At 37.7% G+C, this 21,145-nt stretch overlaps 1 protein-coding gene across 21 annotated transcripts in view; it reads left to right on the top strand.

The window, feature by feature from the left end:
- LTBP1 (latent transforming growth factor beta binding protein 1) overlaps window positions 1-21,145 on the top strand; it is a 666,638-nt gene that overhangs the window by 544,210 nt on the left and 101,283 nt on the right. For all 21 annotated transcript variants that reach the window (XM_023736168.1, XM_023736140.1, XM_023736141.1 and 18 more), the window contains 4 exons: window positions 2,162-2,284; window positions 4,616-4,738; window positions 10,688-10,810; window positions 16,347-16,472. In XM_023736168.1, coding sequence (XP_023591936.1) covers window positions 2,162-2,284; window positions 4,616-4,738; window positions 10,688-10,810; window positions 16,347-16,472 — 495 coding nt within the window. The remainder of the gene's footprint in view (window positions 1-2,161; window positions 2,285-4,615; window positions 4,739-10,687; window positions 10,811-16,346; window positions 16,473-21,145) is intronic.

Raw genomic sequence — 21,145 nt, 5'->3', positions numbered from 1 at the left:
CTCATTAGAGGTTAAGAAATGTATCTTTGCCCAGGAAAGAGGCAATTGTCAGCAGTACTTGAGGGAAAGAACTGTGTAGTCCATCAAGTTATTCTGACAGAAATTGTAAATTGCATTTTAAATAAGATATTTTTAGAAGAAAATAAGTTATATATTGATGTTTATAACAAAGTTTCTTTTTAAAAAATCTGCTCATTATTGCCTTTTATTATTGGTATCTCCATAAATCTGGTATTTGAACATCTGCCAGTGAATATCTGAGAATAATAAATCAGCAAATTACACGCTGCAACATTATAGGTAGTACATGTTACTAACGATAAAATGTAAAAAACAAGAACAGATGGTTGTAAGTGCAGTTGTTGTAACTCGAATATGTCATTAGTAAGGTACTACCTGTATCTCAGTTTTGCATAAGGCTGAACATAGTGTGTTTTTCGTCTTAGCTAATCTTCACAACCAACTTGTATAGGTAAAGATCAACCCTACAATGTTTTAATAATCACAAACTCTTATAAACTGAAACTATTCAGCAGAACATGCTAAGGCTGTATCTTCTGTGAGAAAGTCAAAAGGAGTACTACAAATGTCAGACATGTGGGATCCAACCACCTACATGCGCTGTTGTTGGTCTCAACATGTTCTGGAACTGACATCTCAAATATTTTATAGGGAGGACAAAATCACCTAATTAGATCAGACCAACACAATGGTCAAACAAAAACTTGTAGAAAATGAACTCTGCTTCTATCAGAAGTGTTCAAGTTACTGATGAGGCTAGTCCTTTATTTCAGTTGTGTAACTTTGTATCCATGGCATTTTCTAGAACACTTATAAAAGATTATATTCTAAATCAACAGCTTTATCTTCAACCAAGATATTAAAAAAAAATCCTCACTAATGACCTTCTTCCTTGACATTCCAGCAGCCGTCATTATAATGCCATCATTTCTCTTGACTTTCCTTGTTTCTTTGTAAATGAGCTAGTGTCCCTAAACATGACCATTTGGCCTTATAGTTCTTTACCTTATAATTACAGTAGAAATGTCTGTTTCTCTCCATAACTGCCTACATTTTTGTTTTGTTTTTAAATTCTTGTAGAGTTTTAATTCTACCTTCTTTCATGCAATTCTACAGCTGGCAAATTGCCTACAAGCCACTATTTTGTTTCAGGTTCTGTCTTCTGTTTTCAACTCTAAAATATTTTATATCATATTTCTGCTATACCTGAAGTATGAAAGAAAGAGAGCTTAATGTGGTAGTATAAATAGTTTTTATTTGCTCAGAAGTTTACTGTCTGTCTTAGTTTTCTAGTGCTGCTATAACAGAAATAACCACAAGTAGATGGCTTTAACAAAGAAAAATTTATTCTCTCATAGTTAGGGGGCTAGAAGTCCAAATTCAGGGTGCCAGCTCCAGGGGAAGCCTTTCTCTCTCGTCAGTTCTGGGAGAAGGTCCTTCTCATCAATCTTCCCCTGGTCTAGGAGCGCCTCGGCGCAGGGACTCTGGGTCCAAAGGACGTGCTCACCACTCCCGACTCTGCTTTCTTGGTGGTAGGAGGTCCCATGTCTCCCTACTTGTGTCTCTCTTTTATATCTCAAACAGATTGACTCAAGATACAACCATATCTTGTAGATTGAGTCCTGCCTCATTAACATAACTGCCTGTAATTCTGCCTCATTAACATCATAGAGATAGGATTTACAACGCATAGGAAAACCACATCAGATGACAAAATGGTGGACAATCACACTATACTGGGAATCATGGCCTAGCCAAGTTGACATATATTTTGGGGGGGGACATAATTCAGTCCATAACATGGACTATTAATAATTATTTCTGTTCTACAATTTTGTATACTGAGGTTAATACTAGGAACATTGGTAGACTGAAACATACTGAAATTTATAGCATCTCACTTAAGAAGTACTATTATTTTTGTAATAATAAACCTAGAATGTGTTTCAGGGAAAACTGCATTCTTCTGAGTAGTCCCTTTTTTTTTTTTCTATTTATAGAAATTTTTGTAATGTTTTACAAAGCCAGCCTGGAAATGGAAGGCTGTGAGGGCAGTAAGTTTATGGTCTCAAACTTTAGCCAAAGGGGTGTTCTCGACATAAGACCTAATTTAAACATTTGCCATTGTTTGTGTTTACAGATATCGATGAATGCCAGCAAGGGAATCTGTGCATAAGTGGGCAGTGCAAAAACACCGAGGGCTCCTTCAGGTGTACCTGTGGGCAGGGATATCAGCTGTCAGCAGCGAAAGACCAGTGTGAAGGTAGGAATATGGCAGCGTGAACTACTTGTACTCAATAAAGTGAGAGTGCATTTTGGAGACTACCTGGATGAAACACTTATGGTACCAAAAAGCAAAAGACTTAAGCATAAGTGAGGAAAGTCAATAAAACAGGACAGAAAAAGGTTAAACTGCTGATCAGTTGGTGTTAGGAAGAAAAATTATTGCTCTCTTTATAATTCGTTACTACAGAAAATAGTTTTCATGAAATGTATTTAAAAGTTATACACACTGGAATTTCAGCAATTGGTAGGTCATTATGCCAGCTTGGTATTATGCTGTAGAATGTTAATTACCTTAGTTTTTTTGTTTACTTGGTTTGTAAAATTTTTTTCTTATTTTTTTGTTATGAAAATATCACTAAAGAAGACTTTTCAGCAAGGCTGAAATAAATATACTCAGGGAAAAAGTTTGTGAAACATATCCAGTTGCAGAAGGTGGTGGTGAGACATCTAGACTTGTTGGAGCTGAACTTGACTTTCAAAAAAAATTTAATTGAGCTTCACACAGAAATACTTTGCTTCACAATAAGTATGTTTCCTGAGCTTGAAAATATAGCATCACCTGAGACAAGCACTAGTGCCAAGAATTCTTGAAAAGATATGTCCTTTCTTATTTAAGAACAGAGTAAGCTCTATACAAGACCAATTGTTTTACTATAAAGAAACAAATCATAAACACGCCTACATGTAAAATTTGAGTATTTAATGAGCTAAAATGTCTCTTGTGATGGTGTTATAAAAGAGATATTGCATGATGTTAATGTACATAGATTTATCAATATTATCATAACTTCTCCAGTTATCTCTTTGTAGAACATAGAAAGTGATTACAATACCTAATCTAGAAATAGAGAATGAGAGGACGCACACACACATACACACACACACACACACACACACACACACACACAGAAGAATGAGGTAATTTGTTCTAGATTCTCTGAATCCCTCTTAAAGCTTTTATACTTTATGACTCCTGACCCCAATTATCTAAGTATTGATGAATACATACTCTGTATAGAAAACTACAAATGAATGTATGATAAGAGGAATGTTCTACACGTGATATAATAAGGCTACAATATTCATAGTCCTTTCTTTTGAAGAGCCTATGATGTCATTGCCAAAGATATGTTAGACACACCCAGAACCACCTTCCAGTTTAGCAACAGGGGCAAGACAATTTTAGGTACCAAATGCTACAATGATCAAAATGATGCCATGATCAGAGTGGGGGAGAGTAATGGTGCAGAGTCCCTGTGGGAACTGATGTTTATGTTGTCTTATAGAATCACATTGACGAAAGTAGATAAATGGTTTCAAATGTTATAAACAAAGTTAATCAAAAAACAACATTCATGAATTGTATGTTTTACTAATTGTAAAACAACCAGGTTATCTAGAGAGTGATAAAGGATATGTTAGACATAGTCCCTATCCTCAGGAAACTTAAAATCTAATGATGAAATTAACATAGTTGGATATCTGCAATATATTATGTGCCTTTTATGTGTGGATAGGATACATGATGTGAGTGAGCCTGAACTCGGGATTATGGTTACAGAGCAAACAATCTCAGCCAAGGATACATGTGTCATGAGAGAGAGTCAGTGGCAGTGTAGATGCCAGATGGGCTGAGAGAAGGGAAGGTGCCATTAGATTTGGCCATAAGATCATTGTTGTTATCAGGGCAATAGAATGGAAGTCCAGTTGAAGGTAAAATTAGTGAAAAAAAAGTGAAGAAGTGTGTGTCATGACTCTTTAGATCAGGGGACAGTAAACCTTTTCTGTAAAGAGCCAGCTAGTAAATATTTTAGGCATTATGGACCATATGGTCTGTCTCACCTACTTAATCTCCTGTGAAAGCAGCCATAGAGCGTATGTAAATACTGTGTTCCAATAAAACTTTATTTATAATAACAGGCAGTGGGCTGGATTTGGCCCATGACTGTAGTTTGCTGACCCTTGTTTTAGACTATTATAGGCCTAAGTGCTGTAGTTGCATCTGTAAAAAGAAATTCAAGAAGGTTATTTGAGGTTTACAGGTTATAGCAAAGTATTTGCCACCCATCAGTGAACATGTAATAAATACATACACATTCCTAGCTCACTAGTTAAAATTTTAAGTTCATCTAGATTTCTCCAGCGGGGAAATTATTTACCTTTACCAGAGGTTGGTTTAAGTCATACAATGAAAACTGATATAAATTAATTATCAACCATATAATTTATAGACCTCCTTTACACAAATGATTAAAAGTGTGTTTAAAGCACCACTTTTGCAGTTTTCTCTTTACCCTCTTGCTCACAGATATTGATGAATGCCAGCACCATCGTCTCTGCACTAATGGGCAGTGCAGGAACATGGAGGGCTCCTTCCAGTGTGTTTGTGACCAGGGTTACAGAGCATCTGCGCTTGGAGACCATTGTGAAGGTGAGAATTGCTCCTCATTTCAGAATTGGGGATATCTCAACGTCATCCTAGCCTCTGTCCTTGAGCCCAGCCTCTTGTCTTTGGAGTTGAAGACATTCAATCCCAGCAAAGTCTTTTCCCCATGGTCACACAAATAATGCAAAGAAGGGACTAGAATCCAGGTTTTCTTTGTACTTCTCCAAGCTGTTTTACATAATTGGGCCAGCTGAAGGGGTAAAGAATCTGTTAACTTTTCTCAGCACAGATGATTTATCCTGGGTCCATAGTTCTGAACCCTAACACCTTATTTATGCAAGATCAACATCCAAATGTTTCATGTAAATAAAAACAAGTTAATTTTCCAGATAAATTGAAGGACTTTAAGAGCCAAGCTTTAATTTTAAGCTTTTTGTATAAAGTATTTCTAAAATATATCCCACTCATACAGCATTTAGCAGTCATTTATACCCTTTCACTGCCTACTATGGCTCAGAATATCTCTGGGGTGATTAGAGTTGCTGCCCCAGGCCTGTGTAGGAATTGGGGAACATCTTTTCTCCCAGCCTGCTTATTTCTCTCCTTTACTGTCAGCCTGCTGTTTGTGACTTCCCTTTTTGCTCAGTGTCCACCCAGGGACCAGTTTTCCCAGCTCATATGCTAACTTGCTGCATTTAGAGCTCTGTCAATTGTGACACCAGAAACGCGGGCAATGCAGGGTGTGCCCAGCATGTTGGGGCAGAGTCTCATCTGAGTGAAGGTCTGAAAGAGTCCACCCTTGAGAGAAATGAACAAGCTTTGTGGTGAATGGTTTTGTAGCACCTATTTCAAAAGTCCCAGATTCCTTTTTCATTTCTTTCCCAGTTACTGTGTAGATAGCATCCTGCATTTCTGAGCCAGAGAATTTGGCTCAGTGAGTCACAAAGTGGCCGAGTTCCCACACACTGCTGCTGGGAGTATAAAATGGTGCAACCCTTCAGGAAGGCACTTTTAGCAGGATTTCAAAAGTCTTAAAACATGCATTGTGTTGAATCAGTAAATTAACTTCTGGGATTTTATCATAAAGAAAGAATGTTCCTCAAAGGGTTAATAATAGGAGGAAAATGTTGTAGTCAACCTAACTATTGAGGAGTAGGCAAACGATCAAGTAAGTGGCCAATCAATATAATAAAATACGATTGTGTCTGAAAAATTGTGTTCAGGGCACTGTACAGTGTATGGGTAAATGTTGATGATTTATCACAGTGGCATTTCAAGATAGGAGGGACAGTCATGATGAGGGTAGGTAGGGTAGAGATCAGAGGCTGGTCGTGGAAGAGCCTGTTCTAGAAGTAAGTAAGTGGTAAGGTATATGCTAAGGTGCTGAATACCTAAACTGACCATCAGTGTCTCTTCAGCCCCAATTCCTAGCCTAGCCAAGAGGATAACCAGCCCATCAATTAAGTCTTGGGGAATGGATCATCATTACCAAACCTGTTGCCATCATGTCGATTCCAACTCATACCAACCATATAGGACTGAGTAGAACTGCCCCCATAGGGTTTCCAAGGAGTGGCTGGTGGATTCAAACTGTTGACCTTTTGACCTTTTGGTTAGCAGCTGAGCTCTTAACCACTGTGCCACCAGGGCTCCGGATCCTGATCCTCATTAGAGGACATGTTTCTCTTATTTGGCTGTTTTGATGTGTAACCATCTCATTAGAAATCCAGGAGTTTTATTCTACAAACATCCACAAAACTTTTTAGCAGATTTGATCTTCATTATTAATGTATGTGTTTGTAAGATACAATGTTCCATAAGAAATTTCCTTTTGGAATATATGTAATCAGTCCCTTTTCTTTTAAAGTCAAGGCTAATTTCCTTAGTGTGGTAGGTTATAAATAGGACTGGAGTCTATCCAACTAATTTAGAGCTCCCTTTGAAGTTATATTAGCACTTCAGTCTGCGAATTCCCAATGTGTATTGTATCAGACCCTCCCCAGTGAAACTGAGCCTTAATTACTCAAGCTGTTGCTGTTCACATGCCTCTCACAGCTGTGGGAGGAAGAGCCATCTTTCTTGCTGGCTTTTCTATTTACATGTGTAATTTTCCTCTAATAACTCTGGCATGGTCCTTGTTTTCTTAAAGTATTATCCTGCGATCCTGCTGGCCTCCTTTTAGAGTCAGAATCCCAAGTGTTGCACTCATTTCTGGGTGCTGTTTATTCCAGCACACTCAGTAGCCGCTCAGTCTGTGATGATAGGTGGCCTGTTGTCCTTGCTGTCAGAGGTTTTGGGCATCTCAGCCTTCAAAGGCTCTGCCTCTGGCTTGTTCCTCTTCTGGGCAAGGTCTCTAATTCTGTGCCAACCCTAACACCCTCCCCAGCCCCACTCAGGTTGTTCTCTGCTAGTCCGTTGCAAAGCCTGAGAAGACTACTTTCTCTCTCTTCCTGTGGCCCTTCTCTTGGTTATTTCTTCATATCATAAACCGAATCAAAATGGTGGGGAGAAGTGATTGTATTTCTTTCCAAATAAAAATCAATCATTTATTCATTTATGCAATTATTCAGCAAATATTTATTGAGTGCCACATACATGCTAGGCACTATTCTGGACATACAGGAATAAACCAAACAGACAAAAATCCCCAACCTCTTGGAGTTTACATTCTAGTAAGGGAGATAACAATAAGCAAGATAAGTAAAATATATAGTTCGTTAAATGCTAATAAATGTTCTGGAGAAAATAGAAGGATGTGTGGGGAGTGCTGAGGGCGGCTGATGATTTTGAGTAAGGAGCAAGCAAAGGCTTTCCTGAGATGATGACATTTGATTATTTATGGGAAGAGCATTCCATTCAAAGGAGCAGCAAGTGCAAAGACCTAGAGGAGCTTTAGGAACTTGGCTTGCAATGCCTATTCCATATCCAATGAAAATTTCAGAAAGGCAAATGGACCTATGAGTCTGGAATTCAGAGCTGAGTCCTGGGCTGGGAGTCATCAGCATACAGATGGTGTTTAAAGCCGTGAAACTGGATTAGATCACCAAGGGAGTGAGTGCAGCTAGAAGAGAGAAGAGGTCTAAAGACTGAGTCCTGGGCCTTCTGACATTTAGGAGAGGGATGGGGAGGAACCAGCAAAAGTGACTGAGAAAAAGTGGCAGTTGGGGAATGAGGAATACCAGAATCCAAAGTGTTTCAGTGAGGAGGGAGTGATGAATGCTGTCAAACATTGCTGCTGGGTGAACTGAGGAGTGAGAGTTGATGATGGGATTTAGCAAGGTGGAGGTCATCAGTGACCTTAATAAGCACAGTCTTGGTGATGGGGTGACCAGAACTGACCTTTTCTAGAAGGACCTGTTGTCCTCCTTAAAGTATGTTCCCCAACTCCTAGAAGGAATTTATCTTTTCACATCATCCCAGACCTGCAATTGCAGTACAATCTTTGAGGATAGTCAGAGCTCTTACAAAAGAAGCAAACAAAAACAACTTCAAACTAAACCTGAGTCTAACATAATGCACTAAATTTTAAAACAAATTATTTATAAAAACTTAAAATAATACTGTGTTTTTCTGCCATGCATAATTTCTCTTAGATTTTAGACAATGAATGACAGTAAAGATATTTTAATGTAGCTTGAACAAAGCTGCCGTGCTTCCATTATGCTGAGGGAAACATTGAGGTAATGGGGTGTTCCCCTTGAAATTTATATTCTCAGGGTACTCCTTAATCTGTTGCTGAAGATCAGATTTGCTTTTTCTCAATTCATTCTCTCAATTTCCTCCAGAGCAACAAAAGATTAATCCTCTTGTATCCTTTAGAATAGCTAAAGTTAAAAAGACTGACAATACCAAGTATCCACGAGGATGTGGAGCAATGGACCCCTCGTCCATTGTTGATGGGAATGTATAATAGCGCAGCCAGTTTAGAAAACAGACGGGCGGTTTCTTTAAAACTTAAACATATACCTACTGTAGGACCCAGCCATTCTACTACTAGGTATTTGCTCAAGGAAAATGAAAGCACAGTTCACCCAAAGACTTACACATGAATGTTAATAGGAACTTTATTCATAATGGCCAAAAAAAATGGACATGTCCATTAATAGAGAATGAGTAAACAAACTGTGTTATATCCATACAATGAAGTAATACTCAGTTCTCAGAACTACTGATACCACAAAAACTTGAATGATCTCAGAAATACAATGGTGAGTGGAAGCACACAAACACGAAAGGGGCACAGGTAACCTTCTGGGTAATAGAAATGCCTCTAACTTGATGATGATGGTGGTCACAATGATGTATATACACTTGTCAAAACTCATCAAACTGAATACTTAAAGTAGATACATTTATTGTATGTAAATTACATTTTAGTAAAGTTGAAGAAAGCTCTAAAGAAAAAGTGGTAACCTCTTTAGTGGTGCTGCAGTAATGCCAGCTGCGTCTTGTGTTTTAGGGTCAGTTTTCAGAGATGTCTTAACTGTGGGTTTTTATTTTGATAGAATGAAATAATAAGGAGTTAATCTTATTTTTTATCCTGGAATGGCACAAATGGTTAAGCACTGAACGACTAGGCGAAAAGTTGGCAGTTCGAACCCACCTTGATGTGCCTTGGAAGACCTGCCTGGCAATCTGCTTCTGAAAGATAAGAGTCTTGAAAACCCTATGGTGCAGTTCTACTCCGCACGTATGGGGTCGCCATGAGTCAGAATTGACTCTACGGCAACCAATAACAACCACAATCTTATTTTTCTTCTGTTTGCTCTATGAGTGGTACAGAAGGTAGTTAGTGTGTTGATTGGGTTCAATGAGGAAAATTTGATTTGTTGTCACATTGTTGAATCAGACAGTGAGGAGTATAAGAGAGACTGCAACAGTCCCCATATTCACTTCTTCCTGGAACCTCACATGTATTTTAACAGCAATTATAATTATTTGCAAGAAATGCCATAAAATGCCAAATTCTGAGAAAACAAAGGAGGTTTTGTTCTTTAGCTTTCTTAAATGCTAATAATTTAAATCTTGTACAGACACAACAGAAGAGGAACTCATGGAGTATGTTAGGAATAATAAGCTCTGACTAGGAGTAAATGTGGTAATAAACAGCCCTCAAGAAAGATCTTCCCAGCATTCAGTCAGTGAAAGGGGGCCATTAATTGTCTCACATGCTCACAGTCAAAAGTCATTATTGGTTACATAAACCATATCCAGTTGCACATATGCTCTAAATATATATATTAAAAAACATATCCAGGCAAAACACCAAACCTGTTTTCGATGCTGCTGAGTAAGTGACTTTAACCAGACTTTTTCTTCCTCCTGATACCACTTCCTGCCAAAGCCCCTCTTCTCACCCCTCCCGCAAACCTTGTGCTGTCAAGACTCACAGTAAATTCCTTCTGTTACATGAAATCTTTTTTGACCATTGTGCTATCTCTTCTGTAAATTCCTGGCACCGGAAGTTGGTCCGGTCTTTTGATAAATAATTATATTTTGTAATTTTGTAAAATGTTTCAGACCTGTAAAATATTTTAATATTTTTGTGTTTATTTTTATTAATACAATTTGTTTTTTGATCAAACATTTCTTTTTTAGGCTAAACACTTTAAAATTTTTCCTATAGTGCATAATACAGAATCTTGATGAATAGATGTTTAACATATACTTAATGATTGCATATTTAAAGAATTTTTTCTATCATCACCAAGAAATTATTGTTTGTTGCATAATTTAGACTTTCCTTTTTCCAATTAATTTTATTTCATGTTAAAACTTCAGGTTTATATATTGCACAAAGTTAAAATCCTTTGAAAATGTTTTATTTTTTAACTCTAAAATTTAAAAGGCTATCATCTTTTTTTAATAAAATATATTACAAATAAGAAAAATAATGTAAAAGTGTGTGATTTTGTGTGTAAGAGAAAATGTCAAATTTTTATACATACAGTTCATTTAGTTAAAAAAATGTTTTTTCTCATAACTGGTTTGTAGATATCAATGAATGCTTGGAGAACAATCATATTTGCCTGGGAGGAGACTGCGTTAACACAGCAGGGTCTTATGATTGCACCTGTCCAAATGGATTCCAGCTAAATGACAGTAAAAGATGTCAAGGTACTACTCTCTTTTATTTTTAAAGTCCTTATTTACATAGTTCATCATTTCTGTGATGCTGAGGTTTTGCCACTTGCTTTATATATAAATACGCTATACCAGTTTGTATTATTAAGATAGCCTTCTTGGGTCTATGTGGAGGACAGAAAGTTCTCCCTTTGCACAGCACTATGTTAACTGAGACCCATGCATATCAGAACTGTATCCTCGCTTTGTATCGTTCATAGTAACTGAGAGATCACCTGGTCTTCGCTAGCATTTTTATATTCTTCCTGGGCATATTTCATTTTGTTCCATAGGTGATATTTATCTGTGCTTTCCCTGGCCCCTGTTGTTATCCATTATCCTCCATTCCTTTTTCTCATCCTAAAAAGGCTCACTAATAATTAAGTCAAAAGTAGGAAGATGAGATTTTATATTTTTTAATCCCCCAAACAATACAGTGGAGCTAGGGTACTAGTAAGAACACAGCAACATTCACAGCTTCAATTAAACACCAACTGTGGACTGAGTACTGTAGCTACCTCATTTAATTCTTACAATTCAAGAGGCAGTTTTTCTTATATCCTCTTGATGTGTGACTAAACTGAGGCTCAGAGAAGTTAATTAGCATGTTCCTAGCTGACAAGTGATAGAGCTAAGATTTTTTAGGCTCTTTTCCCACTACTCTTCCCCGTGTTGCCATAAAATTATTACATTTATAGTCAAAGGAAACAAAATAGTGAGATTAAGTGATTTTGTTCCCAGGGTAACACACTGAGTCATTGTTAATGCCAGGGCTGAAAAATCAGATTGTCTGTATCCTCTGTCCTAATGTTTTTAGCTATACCTGGCTGCCCTACAAGTTTTCCTACATTTATTAAGCTGCCTATTTTATCCATTGGAAAGTCACATTTATAATTTATGTCTATTTATTTCTGATACGTAGGTAAATATTATTTTTCTTAATTGTCTCTCTGCCATTATGGAACTCTGTGGTGTATCCCAAAGTACCAATGAGTAATATATCCACTGATGGTGAATATTTATCATTTTTTAATTCTCAATTGCCATAAAATGTATCACCTTTCACATGCCCTAAATTCTTGAGGGAAAGATGATATCCACTCTCTAAGATATGGCACCAGAATAATATTAGACCCGTTGTCTCTCCACACCTAGCTGTCTATCACAGAGATACGAAAGACATTGGCCTTGACCTCATGGAACTTACAGTTTTTTTTTAAATAAATTCCTTTACTGATCCAAAGATTTAATATACTGCTCTGCACCGTATTTAATATCATCTAGTCATTTTCCATCATGATGCATTACGGTGAATTTAAATTTTTCAGGTTTTTTTTTTAATGCAGAGATTAAATGTGCTTGGATTTAATGCAGTAGAGAAAGAGCATTTGAATTATAAATATATGTAAGAATATTTTCATTTTGGGATTTTGACATTTTAACAAAATGAATGTTGGTTTATGTAAAAGTGCCAAGAGATGCCAAGAAATTGAATCCTGTTTTTATTACAGGCTTTTTAATGTAAAAGCAATATTCTCTTTTTAAATGCCTCTCTTGTCAAAGATTTTTTGACAGAATGGAGACAAAACCAAGTCTTAGTATAAATGGACCAAGATTTCATATTGCAAATTTCATAATTTAACTTTCAGAGTCAAATCATAACAATCTGATGTAGTCGTCTGGTTTATTAATTGTATTCATATTTTCTCTCAATGCATTGAATTCGTGTCCGTCATTTGATATCAACTCAACAAATATGTGATTGCTCTGAACATATGGTATTTTATTGACTATTACTATTAAATTGACTTCATTCTCTGCCACATTGGTGATTTCTGTTTTCTGGAAGGAATTAATATATCTGTCTGAAATATTGAGATCTAAATAGGTCAAAAATATTCCTGAAGCAAGTCTTAGTACCGTTTGAAGAATAATATTGTCTGTGAATCTCTGGTCCATCTGCACTCCTTCTCCTAGAGGCTGTTTATAGTGGCATGTATACCCACCTTGTTTTGAATCATCTTTCTTTGCTGTGTCCCTGGAGGCGGCTTTGTGATCTTGCTTTCTGCCTGAACTTAGCCTGCATCTATCTAGTCACGTGATCCTGTAGCATTCTGTAGATAGGTATAGATTTCAGAGTTTATTTTAATGACAAATATTTAACTGATGACAGTGCTAATAACCGTGAGGCATATTTGAATAACAATGTATGATAGGCATAAACTTTAAACCTTTCCTAGTGATCTGAAGATCGTTCCATATTCAGCAAGGCATTTTCAATGGGAAGTGTTTTTACATTTCTCTTCCTCCTCAAAAAATAATGATGATACACAGACAGCATGGAAATTTAATGTTGATAGTCTCTGTAGGAATGTGGCAGGATACATTTGCGATTTAGAACACTTGAGTTTCACGTTTTGACTTACACGTGCCAAGTTGGGAATTTGTGGAATTTCGGACCCATGAAAGAAACCCAATTCAAATATAGTCTGGCTTTTAGCTCTGAGTTACTGCAGCATAGTTCAAAAATGCCTCAGTGAGTCCAACCCAAATTGAATGCATGTGTTTCTCTAGTTCTACATATTCATGTTGTTCTTTCTTAGCAATTTCCTGGAAAAAAGTCTGGGAATTTGTATTCAGTTCCTGTCATCACATCAAACTTTTTAGACAAGTATTTGTTAATCAGTGACTTCTTTTAAAGTGAAAACTGTGTGCACATTATTCCCTATAGAGAGTTGCAAAGCAGGTAGCTTTGAATGGGCCTGAGGCATCAGATAAAATTAGAAAGAAGTGCTGGGCAGCCAAATCTAGGGCTTGACAAGATGGATAAGGATCTTGGGCTGGATCCCGGGGCCAGGAGAACTTTATGGCACCTTGCTGCCCAGGCAGAGATAACTTTAAGCAGCTGGTTGGAGAGAAAAAATGAAACTGAAAGCTAAGAGGAGGTCAGAGTTCAAAAATGATTAAAACGTAAGGTATTATCAGTCCTTAGAAAACATTGAAGTCCCTGGGTGGCACAAATGATTAAGCACTTGACTACTAACTGAAAGGTTGGCAGATCGAACCTACCCAGAGGTACCTCAAAAGAGAAGCCTGGTGATCTGCTTTGGAAGGTCACAGCCTTGAAAACCCTATGGAGCAGTTCTACTCTGCACACAGGTTCTCCATGAGTCGGAACTGACTTGCGGGCAACTGGTTTTTTGTTGTTGTTGTTATAGAGTGCAAATGTAGAAGATATCAATTATATAAAACAAGTAAAAAATTTCAGAGTAAAATTATATTGAGAAATATACAAATAGAAAATGATTCATTACTCTTCCTCGAAATATCTGAAAATTAGTGACATTAACAAGAACGGAAGGATTACTAAGAAAATATCAGTAATTTCTGCTTGGTTTCTTATTTTGAGTCAGCAAAGGATATGCCAACTTGTCTGAATTATATGGCAGATGGAAGGGTAAAGCATTTGCGATTAACAAAGAGAGATGAATAAATCAATGATATTTTCAGAATTTCTGTTGCACAATGAGATTAACGGCACAAGGAAGCTCAAGAGGGAAAGGGGTGACTACTGAGGAGGAGAACCACAAGTTTGGTGGCTAAGTTTATTCTAGAGGTCACTAGGAAGCACTTCTACCTATACCTTCTCCATGTTCCCATTAAGCTTTGCAGTCATTTGTGTGTGTTTCTGCCTCTCCCATTAAATTGTGGACTTCCTAATGGCAAGGGCCCCATTTCATTCAAGCTCTCATAGGAAATATCCAGTAAATGTTTTTTTAATTTAGTTAAAGATGGACTTCTACGAGGATGTAATGAGAACTTCTTTAGTAAGAGATGGAGGAGGGCTTATGAGACTTTAGGAAGATAGGAAAACGTACTGACCAGATGAGACTGAGAACATGTGATAGTTTTTATGACCCCAGTTAACTCAGAGAACCTTAACCAATCACTGTTCAGTTAGCAGAGAATGAAAATAACTGTGAGAAATTGTGTGGTGGACAAACATTCATAAGACACCATCAGGGTGCAATACAGGAGATCGGGAACACAGTTAAAATACGTGATTCTTCTCCTCAAAGAGCTTTCAGTGTAATGAAGGACACAGATGAGTAAACCAAAAAAACAGTGGAAGCAGGCAATTTACATGTCAGTGCCAGTGGGTCTAGGTGAGCCATCCTCCAAGATTCCATACATTGCCACCTTTTGGAATTGACTCAATGGCTGCGGGTTTATTTGTTTTTTCACCAACATAATTAGGATTGACTTGAAAAGAACATTTCGCTTACATCAAGCACTTCATGCATGATTAATGGTTAGGAGTGCCTCATGTCCCTAGCCATGGGAGGCATAAAGCAGTTGCTGTTGAGTCGACTCCGACTCAGGTGACCTCTGTATTTCTGAGTAGAACTGTGCTACATAGGGTTTTCTCTGGCTGTGATCTTTCAGAAGTAGATCACCAGACCTTTCTTCCAAGGTTCCTCTGGGTAAACTTGAACCTCCAACCTTTTGGTTAACAGCCAAGCACCTTAACTGTTTGCACTACCCAGCGGCTCCATGGGGAATGCAGTCACTCCCATTCAGAACAAGCACAGAGTTAAATGGTCAACGCGTGTTTAAACACAGCATGATCTCCTCACGAGTCAGAATATTAGCTACCACTTTTGGAATTTTTCTTTTGTGTTAGGCACTGCTCTAAGCACTTTATACTCACTCACTAATTTTGTGGTCATAAAGCCATGCAAGTAATGAGAACTTAACTAGTCTCAAAGGCCTTCATTTTCATGTATTTTATTTCTGTTACCCATTTTCAGTGAAATACAGATTGGAGTCTTTTACCTTTATATATTCGGCAGACATTTTTGAAGTGCTGTTATGAGCCAAACACTGTAAATAAGACGTGTCCAGGCTTGCCCTTAAGAGACTCATATCTTATAGATAGATAGTCATGGACGAGACACAGTGCTAAGGCTATTAACAGAGTTGCACACCTGGAGGTGGACAGAGGACAGAGGAGGACACAGCTATCTCTCTGATGAAGAATATTTTACAGAGAAGTTGTTTGTTCTATTAGAGTGGTTCTCAGGTTCTCCAGTAGGCGTAGAATAAGAGTAGTTTTGCATTGAACATATAAAATTGTTATCTTTATAGCTTGAAAATGGTTGAACAGTGGCTATTTCATATAATTAAACCTAAATAGTTTCTCTCTTATGACAATACAAACTTGTCTTGTAGTCTATATATGGACAAATGATGTCGCTGTTCCACAAAATAAGTCTCCAACCATCTTATAATAAGTTTTCAAACATAGAAACGATCATAAAGATGGCACCAAAAAACTCGTTGCCGTTGCGTCGATTCCAAGTCATAGCGACCCACAGGACCAGACCATGTTTCATTCAGTTATACATAAGTCACTGTGAATTGGAGTCTTCTTGAGGACAACTAACAGCAACAACAACTGTATGTCTGATATCATATGAAAACAAAACAGATTTTTTTTTAAGCATTATAACTTTCTTTTAAATTCCAGATATTAATGAATGTGAACAACCAGGGCTCTGTGGTCCTCATGGGGAGTGTCTAAACACAGATGGCTCTTTTCAGTGTGTCTGTGAGCAGGGTTTCTCCATCTCTGCAGATGGCCCCACATGTGAAGGTAAGATAAAAAATAAAAATCGTGTAGTGATTATATAAAGCAGAGAGGAGGTTGCTTTCTATTTAAACAGGCAAAGACTCTAAGGCACTAGGAAATATTTGTAATTCAAGGCCTCAAATCATGTATGCATCAATATGACTCATACCTGAAAGCATAGCTCAGGGGTTATTGGGATTTACAAATAGGATAACCCAAGGTTGTGACTGAAAATACTCACAGATGGTTCCACTATTGGTATGGAATTAATGAATTGAAATATGCAGGGTGACAATTTTAGGTGCATGTGGGAGACCTATAGGAAGGATTTGGAGACCTCCCTGATGTAGCCTAAGGCTCTGCTTGTTTTGATTGTGCTGCACATAGATCACCTCAGTTATTTTGTTTATATAAAAAATAGTTTCTTGCTGGATTTCTCTGCACCACTGTCAGCAGAGAATTTCTGGTTATTTTTCTTATATCCTAGGCTCTAAGCCATTATATTTTCTTACTTAACAGTATTTATTATCTCCATAAAAGCTAATAAAGTTGTAAGACACTGAAATAGCACTGGCGACTTCCTATTTACAACCTCTGTGTGTTTTCAGGAACATAGTACTGATTATTTTCATAAGATTTATTTTTTGATTACCTGTTATATTTTGATAAATTGAGGCATAATTCTTCTGAACCTTTTTAAAAGTAAACTGGAAAGATTCCCATAATCATAATTTCAGTCCATCTCTTTGAGAATCTAGGTTATTGAAGCAAGGTGCATTTTAAAGAAGTAAATTATAAAAATTCTGTTCTGGGCCTAAGATAGCACTCAAGTTCTTCACTCTAAAAAACAGTGCAACAAGATGTGTCTGCTTTCCTTGTTAGTAATGACAGTAGGACCAAGCTGAGGATGGCAACCAGGTTCAGCTGAAACTAATTACTATATTGGGAGGCGTAAACTGATCTTACCAAAAGCAGAAGATTGTTAAAATTGCTCTCCTGCTGAGCAGACAAAACACCAATGCCAGATTTGGCTTCAAGAAAGGGAGATCATCGAGGGTGGGGTTTGTTTGAGCAAGCAGATTGAAGGGATTGGAAAAGATCAGGAGTAGAAAATGGAGGAAAACACCATAACACTGTCAGCTATGAGAGGTTTAAAGAGTCCATGTTTCGGTGGTTTGTATTTTATGTTAAGCTAGTATTTAGAGCTCTGAGAAAAGACATTGTATGAAGGCACACATTCCTCTGGAGCAATTACAGTATTCCCCAGCTCAGGTATAGGATGCTAGCTCATCTGAGCCACTAGTGAAATGGATTTGCAGAATCCCTGAATTCCAGAAGGATACAGGTTTGCTTCTTCAGTTGGCTCTAAATCATGGATAGTGAAGGCTTCCTTCACTGAAAAATAGTCCAAGTTAGTTGATGGTTGTACCATGCCATGTTCAGAAAAAAACGTAAGTCATCTGGAGTGTTCACTACTCAAATTATTCTAGAAGAATATACCAAATATAAATAGATTCAAATTTATTTTATCTCTTGTACTTTTAATTTTTATTTAATTCTGTACCATTTTTAATATTGATTTCTGCAACTCGGGTTATATAATCTAATTGCAGCTCTAATTTTGTTGGTCATTACTTGGCAAAGAATTCAATTTTTTTAAAATGTGTTTTTAGAAAACTTATAGTGCTTTCTAAAGTACTCCACTTAAGTGTATTCTCTTTTTGCACCAGAAACCAGACAATTTTATAAGTAATAAAATATGTAATTTGGAATATTGTGCTGATACATGTCAGTATAAGTAGAAACCTTGTTAAGTGTTGAGCATGTTATTCTCTTTCTATCTCTGCAAGGCTTTCACAGTTTATGGACTTAATCCAATATACTAAACTGGTCCAAATTTTCTTTTGTTGGACTTAGTCTGAAACTTGTGGCAGTAGCTCTATGTCCTGACTTTACCCCTGGCTGTGGTTTAGGATGAAGCAACTCGTGATCGGTATTTAGCTATGGAGCTGATGTGCCTAGTACTTGAATTAAAATGGAGAAGTGGCTGGCACTCTCCCTTCATGCCCATTCACCAACTTACTTCTGGTCAAAGCAGCTGAGACTACGTTGACACCAGGGCTGGCATATCTGGCTCTAAGCAAGCCTAAATGAACCCCAAATTCTATTATTATCAAAATCTGACTGCAGCTAAGGGAAGGGTGGTCCTCCCCTAGATTCCCATGGCTTGGAGAGTTGTCAGTGTCTGGTTGTAGTTATTGAACCACAGTGGCGAGGCATGCTCTGTAAAGATGATCTGTCTTAAGTAGCATGACACATTTTATAGAAGTAAAAACAGCACCTTTGGCTCTTACCCTTCCATTCTGAACGTGGTGCTGTAGGAGTACATACCTGGGAGAGGAAGGAGAAACACATCGGTTCTTCCACATGAAGTAAAGAGCAAGGATATTACTTGAAGTTCGGCTGGAGTGGAGTGGGAAGTATGTGGTGGGTGAGCATCTGTTATTCACTCATTCATTCACTCAACAAATATTTACTGAGCACCTACCTTGTGTCAGGCACAATTTTGAGGGCAAAACACACACGGTCCTTGTCTACCTGGACGCAACATTCCAGGAGAGGAATTAAGGATAAATTGGTAAATAGTACATGCAGAATACATTATGTGTTTATATTTAAGTAATAGAATATTAGTTACACTGTATGGATATAGATATATGCAGGGTGTGACATGCTGTATATAATGCACAGGTTATTTTTCTCAAGACTTGGATTCAGAAAATTGCAGGGGAATGGGACACTTTTCAAACAATTGTAGTAAAAGACACATAACATAAAATTTACTTTTAACCATTTTTAAGTGTACAGTTCAGTGGCATTAAATACATCTGCAATGTTGTGCAACCATCACCACTGTCTAGTTCCAGGACTTTTTATCACCCCAAACACTGTACCCAGTAACAGTCTTATCCATTCCCTCTGCCACCACCAGCCCCTGGCAACCACAAATCTGTTTTCTGCCTCTGTGAATTTGCCTATTCCGGACATTTCATATAATGAAACAATACAATATGTGGCCTTTAATGACTGGCTTCTTTTACTCAGCGTAGTGCTTTCAAGGTTCATGCATATTGTAGCATGTATCAGTGTCTCATTCCTTGTTATGGCTGAATAATAATTCAGAATGGGATCCCTTTGACTGACTTCCTCCTCTATATTTTTCTTTCATCTTCCAACTGTAGTTCATCTCCTGCCACTGCCTTTTCATTCTTTGGAAGAGCTTTTACCTTATATATAAAAACAAAGGAAACTTTTTACTTCTTTCGCTCGGCTAACTATTCTTTCTTTCCCCTCGCCTTTTTTTTTTTTAATTGTTGTGCTTTCAGTGAAAGTTTACAATTCAAGTTACTCTCTCCTATAAAAATTTATATACACGCATTGTGATGTGACCCTAGTTGCTGTCCCTATACTGTGACAGCACACTCTTCCTTTCTGCTCCAGATTTCCTGTGTCCATTCAATCAGCTTCTGACCCTCTCTGGCTTCTCATCTCACTTCTGGACAGGAGCTGCCCATTTAGTCTCATGTATCTACTTGAGCTAAGAAGCACGTTCTTCACGAGTGTGATTTTATGTCCCATAGTCCAGTCTAATCTTTGTCCGAAGAGTTGCCCTTGTGAATGGTTTTAGTTTTGGGCTAACAGAGAGTCCAGTGGCCATGTCTTCTGGGGACCCTCTGGTCTCAATCAAACCATTAAATGTGGTCTTTTTACTAGAATTTGAGTTCTGCACCCCACTTTTCTCCTGCTCCATCAGGGACTCTCTCTTGTGTTCCCTGTCAGGGCAGTCATTGGTGGTAGCTGGGCACTATCTAGTTCTTCTGGTCTCAGGCTGATGAAGTCTCTGGTTTATGCAGCCCTTTCTGTCTCTTGGGCTGATACTTTCCTTGTGTCTTTGGTGTTCTTGATTCTCCTTTACTCCAGATGGGTTGGGACCAACTGATGCATCTTAGATGGCCACTTGCTAGCTTTTAAGACCCCAGACGCCACTTACCAAAGTGGGATGCAGAACATTTTCTTAATAAACTTTGTTATGCCAGTTGACCTAAATGTCCTCTGAAACCATGGTCCGCAGATCCCCACTCCTGCTACTTTGTCCCTCGAAGTGTTTGATTGTATTCATGAAACTTCTTAGCTTTTGTTTAGTCCAGTTGTGCTGACTTCCCCTGTAGTGTGTGCTGCCCTTCCCTTCACCTAAGATAATTCTTGTCTAGTATCTAGTTAGTGAATACCCCTCTCCCTCCTTCCCCACCCTCGTAACCATCAAAGAATGTTTTCTTCTGCGTTTAAACCTTTTCTTGAGTTCTTATAATAGTGGTCTTATACAATATTTGTCCTTTTGAGACTGACTAAATTCACTTAGCATAATACCTTTCAGATTCTTCCATGTTATGTTTCACTGATTCATCATTGTTCTTTATCATTGCGTAGTATTCCATTGTGTGAATATACCATAATTTGTTTATCCATTCGACCGTTGATGGGCACCTAGGTTGTTTCCATCTTTTTGCTATCATGAACAGTGCTGCAGTGGGCATGGTTGTGCATATATCTGTTTGTGTGACGGCTCTTATTTCTCTAGGATATATTCCAAGGAGCAGGATTGCTGGATTGTATGGTGCTTCTATTTCTAGCTTTTT

Source organism: Trichechus manatus, unplaced genomic scaffold (genome assembly GCF_000243295.1).
Source record: "Trichechus manatus latirostris isolate Lorelei unplaced genomic scaffold, TriManLat1.0 scaffold00005, whole genome shotgun sequence".
Lineage (NCBI taxonomy): Eukaryota > Metazoa > Chordata > Mammalia > Sirenia > Trichechidae > Trichechus > Trichechus manatus.
The sequence above is the reverse complement of the archived record's forward strand: the minus strand, read 5'-3'. Positions and strand labels throughout refer to the sequence as shown.